The following is a 15,754-nucleotide window of genomic DNA, read 5'->3' on the forward strand; positions in this document are numbered from 1 at the left end:
ATCAATACACTTCTTCGTCCTATGGCCTTAACTTTAGCCTCTAGACCATCCACAAGATATTTCAAAGTGATCAAGGACAATAACTCTGGCAGTAATTATCGGAAAATCAATAGGCTTCTTCGTCTCATGACCTTAAACACTGTGTATAAATTTAAAGGCAATCAAATATTAACTTTAGCTTCTAAAGCGTTCACAAGAAATTATGGACGTCGGACCGAAGGAAGGGGGCAACGGCAATATACAACCACATTTCTATGTCTTTTATAATTATAAGCAGAAAAAATATTTTATTCCTGATATGGTTTAAATTGTGTACGTGACAAACAAACAATAAAATCATTACTGAAACTATGATTACCCCAGAGAATATATCAATGTATAACCTTTCATCTAACAGGTACATAACATTATTTTTATAAATGCTGACTTTATAAATTATTAAAACAGAATTAAAACGTGGGCAAATCCATTATATTGAGCTAAATAGATATAGAATACAAGAATTGTGTACCATTTTGAGCCAAAACTTTCTGACAAGCTATATAAATTAGTTGTATATTAGCATACTAAATTGCAATTCCAGCGTGATAGATATATAAAATTTTCCCTGAAACAAACAATCCGCGACGGAAAGCTTTGTTTCTTTAAAATTTCAACTTATCTGCTAATAAATAAGACTGAATTTGAAATATATGTTACAAAGATATTGATCAACCAAATTATGTATAACTCACAGATTCAGATGTAATTTAAAATCTGAACAACCTTGTGCGTGCTCTAAAAGCTAAAGTTATAATCTGATTGTACACAGTATGAAAATTCATCAGATGAAAAAAGTCCTGCTGATAGTACAGTTAACCATCTGATTAATTACCATTGCATGCTTTGAAGTAGTAGAAGCGATTCCAAATTTGTTACTTATTGCTGATTATTTCTAATGCTCTCAATACCTATGATTTAGCTGCTGTGGGCATGTTTCATTGCCTGGAAACCCCACAAAGAATATTATTAAAACAAAATTTGAGCAATATCCTGTTCAACATTAAATAAGATTTTAACTGCAAATTAAATATTGATAATCGCTGGCTCTTTAAAAAGACACATTCCGCTGAAAGTATTCATTGGATTCGGGGAGCTATTTCCAATAAAAGTATGGTAACTTGTATATATATTTGAAAGAAGAGACACCCAATCTGATCTAGAAAAACACTGAATTGCCAGGGAAAAAAAAACAACATGGGGCATACAAGACAAAAATGTAAGGTTATCCCTAAAAGTCTGCTTGTCTGCTCGAATGAGAGGGATGTGATGCATGCTTTTGATAGATAAATTAGTTTGAATGTTTTTAGTTCAAACATTATCATCAAATCACACAGTTTGTATGCTGGAAGGCATTTTTAAGGTTGTACTCAAATTGAAACTACAGTTGAATGTGACAAAAGGGAAGCTCAATAAGTTGAGTCCAGATTCAGAACATTTGGTATTGATAGAATTAACACGGAGCAACACAGTATGTGTTCTGTCAGACTTGACAACTGATATGGATAAACAATAATATAATAAACACAGCAAAAATATCTCAATATAGCAAATTAATTATGTTTATATGGTATGATCAAGAAATCAGAGTTAAGATAAATCATACTGCCATTTTCAACTAAAATTTAGGGTTTGTTGATATTTCGATCAAGTTCAGCCTTGTTTCTTATGTAAGCCATTAAATGTTCTCGTTTTACCTATAAATTTGAAATTTGAAAATGAAATATTTAGTGAGAAGAATTACATGATATATATATTCTAACTGGGATTTGTTTTCAAATTTCTTAATATCATCATGTAAATTGTAATATCCAAAATGTATGACAGAAGAGGGATAGATCACTGTTGGTCCGGTGTTCACAATTGCTTGTGGACGCTCTAGAGGCTAAAGTTAATATCCAAATTTATACACAGTGTTTAAGGTCTTGAGACGAAAAAGTAGATTGATTTTCAACGATTTCCGACAATTACTGTCAGAGTTATGGCCCTTGATCACTTTGAAAATTCTAGTGGACGCTCTAGAGGCTAAAGTTAACATCCGATTGATTTTCAATTTATACACAGTGTTTAAGGTCATCTTGTCGGTGCTTTAGAGACCATAGTTATCATCTGATTGATTTTATATTTATACACGGTGTTTACACCTATATATATAATCCTTTTGATTGACTTAAGATTGATTCGTAGACTTCAAGGTCTTGAGACGAACAAGTACATGTATATTGATTTTCAATGATATTTGATAACTTGAACAGCTAAATCCATGATATTAAATGTTTTGTATACTAAATGTTAGCATGGGCCAAACAAACTGTAATGATTTTCTGATAATTACTTAATGAGTTGTAACTCTTAATCAGATTTTAGTGGTTTTAGTGTTTCATTACCGACAAAAGTAAAATTATGTGACAACTCTTGTTGACTGCCCGGATAATTTAGCTGCTCTGAGCGTATGTCATTAAGAGTATTCCACAGGCTTTGCGTAGTACATGTAGTAGTACAATGGTTCATAAGTGATATTATCGCAGACAAAACCATGGAGAGCCGACGATTGTTCCTGTATTTTAGAACAAGATTTTGCAATCTTTCCATTGACGGCCTTAAACCATGGATTGGTTTAGTGGGAATTTCTTCCCTTTATTATAAAAAAAAATCATAACGTTTGGTAGTGGATCTAGTGTTTAGGTGCCTGGCCTGTGTAATCGTAACCTCCTTTTACTTAACTACATTGTATCCTACTGGTACATGTACATGACATAGGTGTCTATTTAGCTGCTGCTCCATTTGACCATGACCCCCTCTTACTCCACTATCCTGCTAATTTGGAATAGGTAATTTTTTAGTTCAAGTGTTTAGATGCCGAGCCCACCTAACCATGACACCCTCTTACTTCACTATTCTACTTAATCGAACCGTGGTATTAGTTTGAAGATTTGCAGTTTTAGGCCTGGTTTTTGAAAGAGTAGGTTCCTGGTGTTGAGAAGTATATTGTTGTTTTCCATCCTCCCCACTAGTTCCCTTCTCTCCTCATTGTAAACTTCAGTCTACCAGCACATGACTGGTGGTATATACTTTGCCGCACTCACAGATGATGACTAGGTATTTGACCCTTGGTTTCGATATAAGTTTGAATATATCTCTTCTGGGGAAGCTTTGAGAATATGGGCATTGGATAAACAGATGCTTTTCACTTTCAGACGTACTGTGGCAGAAATCACATAGACCTGAAGCCACTTCTCCAAATTTCAATAATCAACTCTCGATGCTATCGTTAGCCTGCGATATTTAGTGGCTTTGAATGTGTTTTGTTGTGGATAAAATAACCATAAAAATGGACAACTGAGACTTTGTTTACTATCGTAACAACAGTAGTAATGATGATCAAGGCTGCCTAAGATTGAATTGCCAATATCTAGATTTAGAGTGAAGTAATTTGACTTAAACTTCCAGCATATTCTCTTTTCATTATCTGTATTTTTACTATTATAGCAAGAACTGTCAGCTCTTTATCTAATCTTGCCTATATAATGCCCCTCTAAGGAAATCTTTATCTTTGTATAAATATTATATTTCTACTCAAAAATTGTAAAGTGTCACTCTTTGTTTTGTTACAGTATTCAAATTTTGATACACGGTTAGATATTGGAATCCTATCTCCGACTTTTTAAACTGTATAGTATTACAGTTGAGGAAGAGTTGTTCATAGAAATGAATACTAAATTTTGCATACCGTATTTAGGGTTATAATTACTACCAGATAAAAGTAAAGGGTTATTATGTGGTGAAATGCAGAAAGAAAATATTTCAAACCATGGACTAGTCTGTGAATATTTTATTAATCCCAAACAAGGATTTACAAGATAAATGTTCATGACTATAAATCATCTTTAAACCGCCACGTGAGAAGTCCTTATAAATCACCTCACTTTTTATTTTCCCATAGAAAATTGTATAAAAGTTTGTTTGATTTGTTGGCAATACAATCAGGAACATAAAGTGACTGTAATTGGTGGGATAGTTTTAAAAGACAAAATGCTTTTATTACGACTATTTTATCCATCAATGTCGATTTTCGTAATTTCCAATTATTTAACCTGTTTTGTTTTTTTTAATTCAACAGGAAAAATGAAAGCCAAGGATTTTAATTGAGAAGATACATGATGACAGTATATATTATATTATTTAAGTCTGTCATTTATTTACATTGTATTATACAATTGTTTATGCATGTATTTTTGTAATTTGATTTGATGTATTATTAAGCCAATAAATTAAATTTATAAAAAAAATCTCAATAGTTTTGAATTGAAATTTGACTACTATTAAAAAATTTACTTATTCACTTCCTGTATACTTTGTCACCTTATATTTATATAGTTCATTGTCCTTGTTTGCAAGATGGAGAGAATTGATCGTTAAATAAAGTATGGTATCCCCAAAGAATTGATGGCTTAATATACATAAAGGTTGCTTTTCTGCTTTTCAAACATATAAATCCAAAGGCTTTACTTTGCAATACAAAGAAAGTACATTAACTAGGTCTTCATCCCACTGGAGTTTTTTCGATTCAGTTGTCACAAGCAAATTAAGACAATATTTCTCTTTATAAAACAACCTTTTATTCTGTTAAGTTCACCTCCTTTATCATGTACTGGGTCAGACTGAAGCATGACCAAATGAATCGTACATTCCTGAAGTGATTTCAATAGCACTGAGCCTAAGCACTGCAATCCATTTCCATTCAATGCTAAAATAAATTGTATCTGTAGTGACTGCTAAAGGGCATTGGCGATATCATCTACATGTAGTCAGAGAATGGAAAGTGGAAAATAAAACTGATATATGCCACAATGAAATTTGCTCATAAACTTCCTCTTTGATCTGTTTCAAAAATAAAATTGTTGATATCACTGGGTTTCATATGTTGATTTTTTGGGTGGGGTTAATTGTTCAAAATTTACCTTCATAGATAAAGCCAATGTTAAAGGACCTATGTCCGTAACTCAAAATCCTCTAAAATCTTCGACATCGATGTAAACTTACCGGGAAAAGATGAGCTTCTGATATCCGATATTTAAGATAAAATAATTTTTTTAACATTGGTACACGAATCGTGTACCATAATGCGCTTCAGCCCCAGTTGTATTGAGAGACTCGAGGGATGAGGCTAGACACATTGCACCAAATCAAATGGAGTTATGTAGACTAGAATAACTAGACGCTAGAAATTTGCAATCAATTGAGATTGCTGACTTATTTCGCCGAACATAACTGATTTGAAATTGGAGTAAAAACGGAAACCATTAAATGTAAATCAGTTTATACACATTCATATTACAGTATTATATGCGTTGCGACCCACTTTTGTGAATTTCTAGGTCCCAAATGTTAGCGATTTAGCTCCTTTAAAGATACATTATGTGAGATTAGATAAAGAGCTGGCAGTTCTCACCATAATAGTTAAAAACTATATAATGTAAAGTTAATTTGCTGAAAATTTGAGTCAAATTGATGCACACTGAACCAAGTATTTAGCGATTGAATTCTGGGCCTAGTCGGTATGATAAAAAACAAAGTCTCGATTGTCTAATTAATAATTTATATAACATTTCAGGCCTAAAGAAAGACCTGCAATTGGCAGATTTAGCTCTTGCATAATGTATGTTTAAGATATGACCAATTGTAATCAAAATTGTAGACAAACCAACTTTAACTTAATTTTTCAAAATACATGACGAGATTATCATAAAAGTTAAAATACTGATCAATCCCCAATTTAATATTTTATTTTTATGTAAATCAAAGTGGTTCATCTTGTTCTAGTTCTACTTTAGATATTGAGCTTACTTACCTTCGTTCCCAAGCTTTTTTAGCAGCATCACTCTGATATTCTAAAGCACCTTCTGGCGTTCGCTTAGCTAGTCTATTTTTCTGATGATACTCTCCCATTGGATCAAATATAATAAATATCACTACTAAAACAATAAATCCCACAATCCATGAACAGATAACAGCTCCTTTTACCATCCAAACTAGAATTTCTGGACAAGCATATGTGTATCCATATGCCCAATAGGTACCCAGAATCACCCACACACATTCTGGTACCAACACTCCCAATTTGATGTATAGTAACAGCGCCATCTTGGAACGTGGTTCAGAAACAGCAATTGTTCCCTTCATGCTAACAATCATTATTGTGGTTGCCACAAGAATATTTAATATCTGTATTACTAGAAGACCAATATGATATATCTTCAACAAATTTGCATCTTGACAGGTAAAATTATCATGATTTATATAGAACACCACAGATATTGCTATCAACCTGAAAAAGAAAATATGTTTGCATTATTACTGCCTTTCGGCTTTTGGATTTACAGCCCATTCATTGTGCATATACAATGTGCTTTACAATGTGTTGGTAGTTCAACCAATGCACTTTAAAATATGTGGTCTTGTTCAACCGAAGTGCTTTAAAAAATGTGTTGATGTTCAACCAATGTGCTTTACAATGTGTTGATGCCCTTTACTATGCAGTTGTATAATTAACATGCACATCTAGTAGGGTATTCCCTTAAACATACGGGGATAACAGTGGCTAAGTGGCGTGGTTCCCCCTTGTCAGTGATGCAGGACGGAGGGCCTGACAAGGTCGGATGGAATGAAAAACCGAGGTACTGTGAACATATTGGCTTGCACATACAAGATCCCTTGAGAGTTGGAATTCGATATAAGAGTAGGCTGTAGTGCTGCTGTCCAGGCAAAATTTCCCTCATAGCACACTGTATGGCGTTTTTGTCATCATTAGCCCAGTTCGGAGCAGATCTGCAGAACAGTAGAATGTTAAACCCCAATTCATTTCATTTTCCTTAAACATACATTATGTGAGAGCTAAATCTGCAAGTCTTTCTTTAGGCCTGATGTTATCTAAATTATTAATTAACTTATTCCGGCCATAATCAACTGTCGATGTCATTGCTAGCCTGCAATATTTACTGGATTGGAATCAGAACTGCTGCTCAACGCTTATTGATAATTAAATCAAAAACTGGATAATCAAGACTAGGCCTAAAATTCAATCGATAAATTCTCGGTTCAGAGTGAATCAGCAAATTCCCTTTACGTTATCTAGTTTTTAACTATTATAGTGAGAACTAGGCCATCTCTTTATCTAATCTCCCATAATGTATCTTTAACAAGATTAAATTTACTATGATGGGTCCCAAACTGATAGCATGAGGCTATTTTATTTGACCATGATTGTCATATGCAGTTCAATCTAAATCCAACAAACTCAAATTTCTAGCATTTAAAATAATTGGTTGTTGTGACAAGTGTCATCTGAAAAGCTATTTGGATGCAAGGAGAATATTGCAAAACAGAAAACCTTATACGATCAATAATTGGTCCCAAATAGGACAGTGTGAGAATTACTATAAATAATATTTCAAAATGCTTGAAAAACCCTGAACTTTTAAACTTTCGCTGTTAAAAGAGCAGTCCCAGATCTCACAGGGTATTCAATGATAGAGGGAAGTTGAAAAGCTAATAATTAAAAGTAGCCTGCTTACTTTAGTTTATAATTTCCCCCTTTATTTCAAAATATTAAGATGTCTGAAAACCATGATCAGAATTGCTTAACAAGACTTGGTAACTATGCTAATGTTTGCTTGTAATGATGTTATTGAAGGCAAACAAGCCAGATTGTGCCCACTCAAAAGTCAAATATATAGATATAATAAAGATGCATTATGTAAGGGATAAATCTGCCTATTCAAGGTCTTTTCTGGCTTCAAATGTTTTGTAAATTATTATTCTGTCATTTATTACATGACAAGCGCATAATCAACTCTCTAGGGTATCGGATGGCTTCAATATTCATTGGTCTAGAACACATGCGCTATTAAATTGCTAAGAAAAAGGAAAATCAAGACTTCATTATCAGAGTAATTACAAAACTTCAGACATTCATAACATCACTCACAACAAGCAATTGACATGCAAGATATGCCCACATTTTGCAAGAGATGGACAGAGAACAACCTAAAAACAAATAATCAGGGGTCTTAATCTAGGATGTTACAGTCTGATATGTGTCAATATCAAAAGGAACCAAGACCTTTGTGATATAACCATATATTTTAAGTTTCATCAAAATCTGATAAAAATTGCGACCTTTTAGGAGAGCAGCTCTTTTGTCAGACAGTCTTGGTCAGATTTTCCCGAAATTCAAATGGTGATATATTTTAATGGTTTTTAAAAACAAAAAAAAATTGTGACTTCTAGGTGTCTACAAGCTGAAAGTGTGATTTTTCGTATAATTTGTGGCTAAAATCCAGGAATATCGAAAAAAACCGAGATCTTTGCAATATAAACATATATTTTAAGTTTTATCAAAATTAGATAAAAATTGTAACCTCTAGAGTGTCCACAATCTAAAAACGTGATTTTGTGTGACAATCAGGGGCCGTAATCCTTTAATTAAGGTCCGATACGTGACAATAACTTTAATTCAAGTTTCGTCAAAATCTGATAAAAATGGTGACCTGTATAGTGTCCACAAACAAATTGTGGACGGACAGGGGTGACAATATAATATGTCCACATGAAAATATGTTTTTGAATAAAAGTATGTTTCTTTGTGTGAAATGAAATGAAATGGATTTTAACATCCTACTGGGCTAATGAAGACAGTGTTTCATTGTGTAAATTCTATGTTTAAACTTTATAATATCATGGTAGTTCATGTTTCATTGAGTAAATTCTATGTTTAAACTTCATAATATCATGGTAGTTCTTTAAGAACTCTGTGATAATAATGTACAATTGTCTGCCAACTATATGAGTGGGTGTTCCGTATATTAAATAATGTAAACAACATAATGAAAGGAAAATGCACAATAAGCCTTTTTTGCACATATATATCACAGTAAGATTTGAAATACAATATTTTCTCTTAAACAGCTAAATAATTTATAACTATATGGCTATATAACATAATTATGTAATGTCAATTTACTTTGGCTTTGTGGATAAAATATTACAATTTATTTTAGGATCAGTAGTCGAATACCGTGTTTTATCAGTGAAATAAAAGTGTTATTCCACTGGCTAGTTGTTTTTACCTAAAATGATTGTAAAATCATAAAATAAATAGAACATTTGTCGTTTTGTCGTGAATAACATATTTTATTTCATCTCTAAGCAAGAAAACGTTTATATTTTCACTCATGCTACGCATTCGTGAAAATACAAGTTTTCTTGCTTCTCGATGAAATAAAATATATTATTCACTCTAAAACGACAAATATCCTCTATTTCTACTCTAACTGCTACAGTCATTTTGAGATACATAGATGTAGTATTACATTACTGTATATTATAATTACACTTTTGTCTGCTAATTGTTGCAAAATGCAGCATACTATATTATACAATAATGTCACTAACCATATATTCACATCTCATATTGCCATGAATGTTCAGTCAATGAGAAATATTGAGCTTTGGACTATTGTTTAGGGGGGAGCTTATTTTTTTGATAATTTCATTATAATTCTGAATATAATAATATTCATAATTGTTTGATAAACATAAGCCATTTGTAGAAATTTCTCTCAAGGGTGCAAGTAAATAAGCATTTTGGTTTATCACATAAAACTACCACAATGAAGTCAGTCATTGGTTCTGTAACCTTTAGCAGTCAACATAGCTACTAGAACATAAATATTATTATACAACCGACTATGAACACAATAAACTCATAACACTGGCTACACTTGTGATGAATAAGTGATAATTCACCAAGTTATAATCAGGCATCAATATTTCTCCAAAAAGCTTAGTTTGTAGTAATGTTATAGAGTATAAACTAAGTGTTGCTTGACACATGTCTGTCAGGCACCGCCGACAAAGACCTTCTCACTCACAGACTGTTATACTGACTGATAGAGTGACAGTAACCACAAAACATATGTATAGACTGAAAAATTATTTGGAACAGGAACCGAGCATGACGTCATCAGATACATCTTGGAATTGTGATGTCATATAAATAACCTCAAAACACTATGTGACAAGTAGTAATGGAGACACCCACTAAAACCAGTCACAGATTTAAGGGGTGGAGGGGGGACAGGCGACCCTATAATTCGGTAGGGCGGGTAGGCCTACTCCTTGTCATGTCCAAGCTGGGAATCAAAACCCTGCCACTTGACTTGATGAAGACAAAGTATTTTTGGACCAAAGTAAAGTGCCGGATTTACTGTTGTGCTTAGGTGTGGTTAAATACAGGGGGGACTCCATCCGCCCTGATAATTAAAAAAATTGCCTAAAACTTGTTGAAAATAATGACTGATCAGGTAACATGTAATATTTTAACTATTTCTAAATTTTCTGAGCATGTATGCCAGTCTATCTGTGTAGGCATGCCTGGAGATATAATTAAAAATTCCATCTCCTAAATGCAGATAAGTTGATTGTGTTATAGTGATCTATCTGTAGTTGGATCAATTGTCTTCTGGATGACAAATGATCCAACTGCACGTGGGCTGAGGTTGATAGTAAAAGATATTCTATAGATGTCCATTAGATCACTTGTCATGACTACTAAACCCACTTAACACACTGTATACTGATTTGTGTGGTTGTTTTCCAACTTGCCAATTCCAAGGTCTATCAATTTTGTTTCAAATAACATACGAGTAGGTAATTACAAATAAAATTCATTTTCTACAGAACAAAATTGATTTTGGATCATTAAGTAGAGAATAGAAAAAAGTATTTATGAACCACAAGAATGGTAAGATTAAATCCTAAGCCAAGGATTATGTATACCCCACTGTTTTCAGATCAAAAGTCGAATGTACAATATGCATAGTAATTTCCCCTTGAAAAATTTTAAAGGATCCATTTTGATGGCTTAAAAGCAAGGTCACCAACCGAGTCAATATCGAGGTGTTACGGCCATTTTGAACCAAGATTTGTGAGCCACATTTAGTCTGAGTGAGTAAGGCGCTGGCTCACTAACTAGGAGGGCTGGGGTTCAATACAGTGTGTTTTTCCCTCATCAGTGATTCAGGACGGAGGGTCTGGCAAGGAACAGCATCTAATCGTTTGGATGGAAGGGGGGAAAAAAAGGAGGGGAAAAAAAAGGAGGTCCCAAGTATATATTGGCATACATGTAAACGAATCTTTAACAGTTTGAATTGAATTGCTATACGGGCAACCTGTCCCTTATAGCACACATATGGGGGGGGGGGGGTGTCTTATGGTCATAAGATATGTCATCGAGTCAAGTAGCATGTTTTCCATTCCCACTAGGGTGATATTGCAGACAAAATCCCTCTCCATCTACACCCTTGGGCCATATGGAAGTTACACTTTCTGTCTATTGACAATTGACACAGAGCTAATTGATCGACATTGGCGATTTTAGTCCAAAACACTATGTATATTGTATACTTTAAGAAACAGATTAAAACTGCATAAACAAGATATAGTACACTCATTTTCCAGAGTCCCTGCCATTCAGGGCCAAGATCTATCTTCAAAGAAGGCTGCACTTTTCCCTCTAATAACCATTTCCCACACCCATGTCTTGTCACTTTCCACCTATTATAGTCTCTCTCTCTCTCCCTTTTCACAAAACACACACATCCCAATTCCATACACTTGTTACCTTTCACCTCAACTACCAACATTAGCCATATATACCAAAAAATTCTCAGACACCCACCTTATCTCCAGATCTTCCCTCTGACCCCACCTATCTTATCCATGTCCCATTCACCTTTCACCCCCACCCCTAGCTACGAGAACGTAGCTAAAAACGTTGAGATATACTGATGTGTTTGTTTTTAGCTACGATTGGATGCCTTTACTTCCAAGTGGCAAACTCAATTTCTTTATTAATGCATGTTACATCTTTAAAATAAGATGAGTTTATGCTATTATGATTAATTAAACTTACAGAGGCCAATGTAGTGGCACAACTGTCGCCTAACTCCAAATATTCGCGTTTTAATTAATGAAGCGTTGTTTTTGTCTGACTTTCACCGCCATCAAAATCCATTCATAGTTAAAATGCTTTAGATTGCCCTTTTGATTGGCTGTTATAAAAGCCTTATATTTAGCCCCGCCTTCATGATGACAGCATATCGTTTAAAAAGATGGTGGTCTTAGTAACGGCTTAACGCCTCGATTTGTACCCGTTTCAGGTAGGATTATATGCTAAATTGTAGTTGGATGTGGCAGAAATATTATAAATAACAATAATCAATCGTTTTGATTAAAAATATTGTCAATTTTGTTTACAAATGCCGGGTGCGAATCGCTCCCGGCAGTGCTACATTGGAATTAATGGCATCATTTCTTATCTCGAAACACGGAGGGTTGAGAGGTAAGATTTGTTATCTTCCCCACCCGATGCTTCCACCAGTCTTAAATCTGCCTCTCTCCATCTTCACCATGACCCACACACTTGAAATTATTCAAAGAACCTGCTTGATTTCAGTAAGTCATGCATTCAATTATTCACTTCAATTTCGCAAAAAATTTTGGAAAATCTAACGGCTGTAAACATGTTTTCATGGTGCGAATCTTGATAGTGGGAAAATAGTGTTAAGACGGTTGTATTAACATCCTCTATTTCATGTAACACTTCACTGGTTTGCACGAATAAATTGAATAGTCAGATTTTTTATGCTCCTTAATTCCATCACATGTGTAAAAATAAAATAGACAGGCCCTACATGTATTTAAGTAACGTCCTTGTTGAATAATTAAGTATGCCAATAATAATATATAATAATAAGACGACAGTGTGTGAAATTGTATACGTATGTATAACGTCAACAATAAATAAATTCATTATTTATACATTTGGATTATGACGTGACTTTAATTACATTTTTTAATGACCCAAAATCTTTTATGAAATGTGTTTCATGTAGATTCATCTAGAAATATCAGATAAATTTATACATTTTGTGATGCATAGGCATGCGAGCGATGAATGTTTGCAAATCTAACTGCTGCATACAGGTTTTCCTGCTATTCCAGCTCGTGAATACAACAACTTAAATGTGGTCTAATATAGCCTACCTTACGTGACTTACCTGAATCCCAAATCCAAACAACCAATCAATCGTCGTGGGGTATGGGGGGGGGGGGGGGAGGGGGGAGAGGGGAGTGTTCCCCCGAGAAAATTTAACTACTGCAAATGCATTTTTCTGCTATTTTAGCCCCTGAATTAAGCAACTTCAAAGTTTCCAGTCGGTTTGCAACCGAAATCCTACTCTATGCCGACCTAAATTCCAGCCATCCAATCAGGCAGCGGCATTCGCAAATAATAATTGTTGCCCGAAAAATGTCGAACAAAGTAGAGCGGCTCCAGACAAAATGCTTTTATTGATAGTCAATTCAGTACAAACTTGTGATAATTGATTAAAAGAAAAGTAAAATTAGTGTTTTATTAGGTTTTGGGCATCTTATTTATTCAATTCCCCGGTTGTGACAAGGAGTAGGGTCGCCTATCCAACCTCATGGGTTTTCTCTGGGTCCTTCGGTTTCCTCCCACTGCTAGACCCCTAAGCGCAAGCGAATTATTGAAACAAAATTGGACCATGTGTTAGTCCCGAAATGACCTAGTTTGTGTTGAGTGGACGTTACACCCCATCGCTCTCTTTATGATTTACGTTTTTGGCATATTTCATTTAATTATCTGGAATTATCAAAAAAAAAAATTCATTTTTTTGATACACTTTAAAAGGCCTATCCTACGTATTTTTTTATTTTTTGGGTTACCATGGTTACTAGAAACGGTTAGTTACCGTATCTAATAATAGTAATAATATTTAAAAATCACCTAGATCTATATTTTGTATGGCATATTTGTTTATCTTTAAAAAATATATAATATGTATCATTGAGAATCGATCCGATATTCGTATTTGCGTTGTGTTCTACCCTAGCACTACTAGTACATAAGTATAAGTGTGTGTCGAAACCTTCCTAGTTTTAAGCGGTGCCGCTATTATTTCTATTTAGAATCTACTTACCAGGCCAATCGAAGTATAATTTCCAGCAAATTTGGATACACAAAATCATCACTCCCTACCGACCAACGCCTTCTAAACATGACTAACCCCGGCATCTTGCCGGCCAAGCTTTAGGAAAGCTTTATAATCACAACATTTGGGATAATTTTCTAGAATAAATATCGCCAGTAACACCCGAACTCAAATGAGCCCGACTTAACCAGCCTGATACACCCAATCATCTTCGTTAGTCCGTGTTAATAAAAATCCGATAAAACGCACCCAAACACTAATCACTAAGGGCCCAATCGCTCGATTTACTACACTAGGTAATTTTAAACACGATACCAAATCAAGTACAAGGCAAGTTTCAAAATAGGAAGTAATATTTTCAAAATGGCTGATCTGGTCTGCAATATAGGCCTAGTTTTTTATAGGTCATTTTGCCTTTGGTTCATTTGGTTTCGTTTATTGGAAATCAATTTGGGCTTTTTGTTTTGTTGTAGGCCTACCACCCAACTAAATTCACACAATACAAGGGTCAGACAATTAAATTTCGAGATATATAGCCAAACTTGTCACCCAGTAAGCATCGACACAACATCAATATAATGTTGATAAAATGTTAAATCATGATGTTGAGTACCCGTGTATATTAAGTTGAAACAACGTGTAGGTGTAGTCTAGGTCTACAATACATGGTGAATTATGGATGTATTTGTAAGTTGAAACAACGTGTGTAGTTCAACATTTATACTACAATTCCATTGTAACATGCTTAAGGATGAATCGTCGATTAGGTCTATTGGACAATAACACCCCTCTAAATTAGAAAAATCACTGCATATTAATATTATGCGTACTACTTTACTGGAGATAACCACAATGGAGACAATAAATTTTGATCTCGGTACATTAGATGAAATATTTGGAGATATGTCCGAAGATGAACTTGAAACGCCAACCCCCTTGTCAGGTAACAGCAACAAACAACAACATTTTCAAAAATCTATTACAAAAACATAAATTTTGTTTCAAAAAGTACTTTTTAAAAAATGAAGTGAGAATTTTAGGGTTTTTTTTGGGTGTCTAAACTCATACGGCCATTATAGCAACCAGACGATAAGCGAGCCAAATCTAACATGAGCAGCCAGTTACCCCGCTACGTCACGACGTTTTCATTACATCAAAATTGATTTCTTTGGTTTTTCCGTCACTAAAACCGATTTGCAGTGAGACGAATTTTGAAGTTTACACAATAAAATAAGTTCTTTTAAAATTCTAAAAAATAGCATGTTACAATGTCGATAAACACCTCCTGTTTCGCATTTAGAGGGGTATTATTGTCCAATAGACATGTCCTGAGATTTTACATTAGACCTCATGATCTCAGGACATGTCTATTGGACAATAACACCCCTCTAAATGCGAAACAGGAGGTGTTTATCTCCTAAATATTGATTAAATTTTAGAATTTCAAACGTTGAGTTGAAATAAAACATTTTAAACATACATCATGCAAGAGCTAATTCTGCCTATTGCAGGATTTCTCCGATATTAAATAGATTACAACAGTTCAGCCATATTTTGATTTAAGCTAAAAATGGAGGAGCGAGACTTAGCTTCGTGAGAAATACAAATAAAATATTGGGTTTAATTTTAGAAGGTCAGGG

General features: G+C 34.1%; 1 protein-coding gene across 2 annotated transcripts in view; it reads right to left on the bottom strand.

Moving 5' to 3' along the window:
- LOC126811104 (diacylglycerol lipase-beta) overlaps positions 1 to 14,291 on the bottom strand; it is a 37,631-nt gene extending 23,340 nt beyond the window's left edge. For both annotated transcript variants that reach the window (XM_050536570.2, XM_050536569.2), the window contains exons 1-2: positions 14,103 to 14,291; positions 5,891 to 6,367 (exon numbers count right to left, since the gene is read on the bottom strand). In XM_050536570.2, coding sequence (XP_050392527.1) covers positions 5,891 to 6,367; positions 14,103 to 14,197 — 572 coding nt within the window. In that variant the 5' untranslated portion in view covers positions 14,198 to 14,291. The remainder of the gene's footprint in view (positions 1 to 5,890; positions 6,368 to 14,102) is intronic.
- Positions 14,292 to 15,754: the final 1,463 nt, after the last annotated feature.

This window comes from Patella vulgata, chromosome 2 (genome assembly GCF_932274485.2).
Source record: "Patella vulgata chromosome 2, xgPatVulg1.2, whole genome shotgun sequence".
NCBI lineage: Eukaryota > Metazoa > Mollusca > Gastropoda > Patellidae > Patella > Patella vulgata.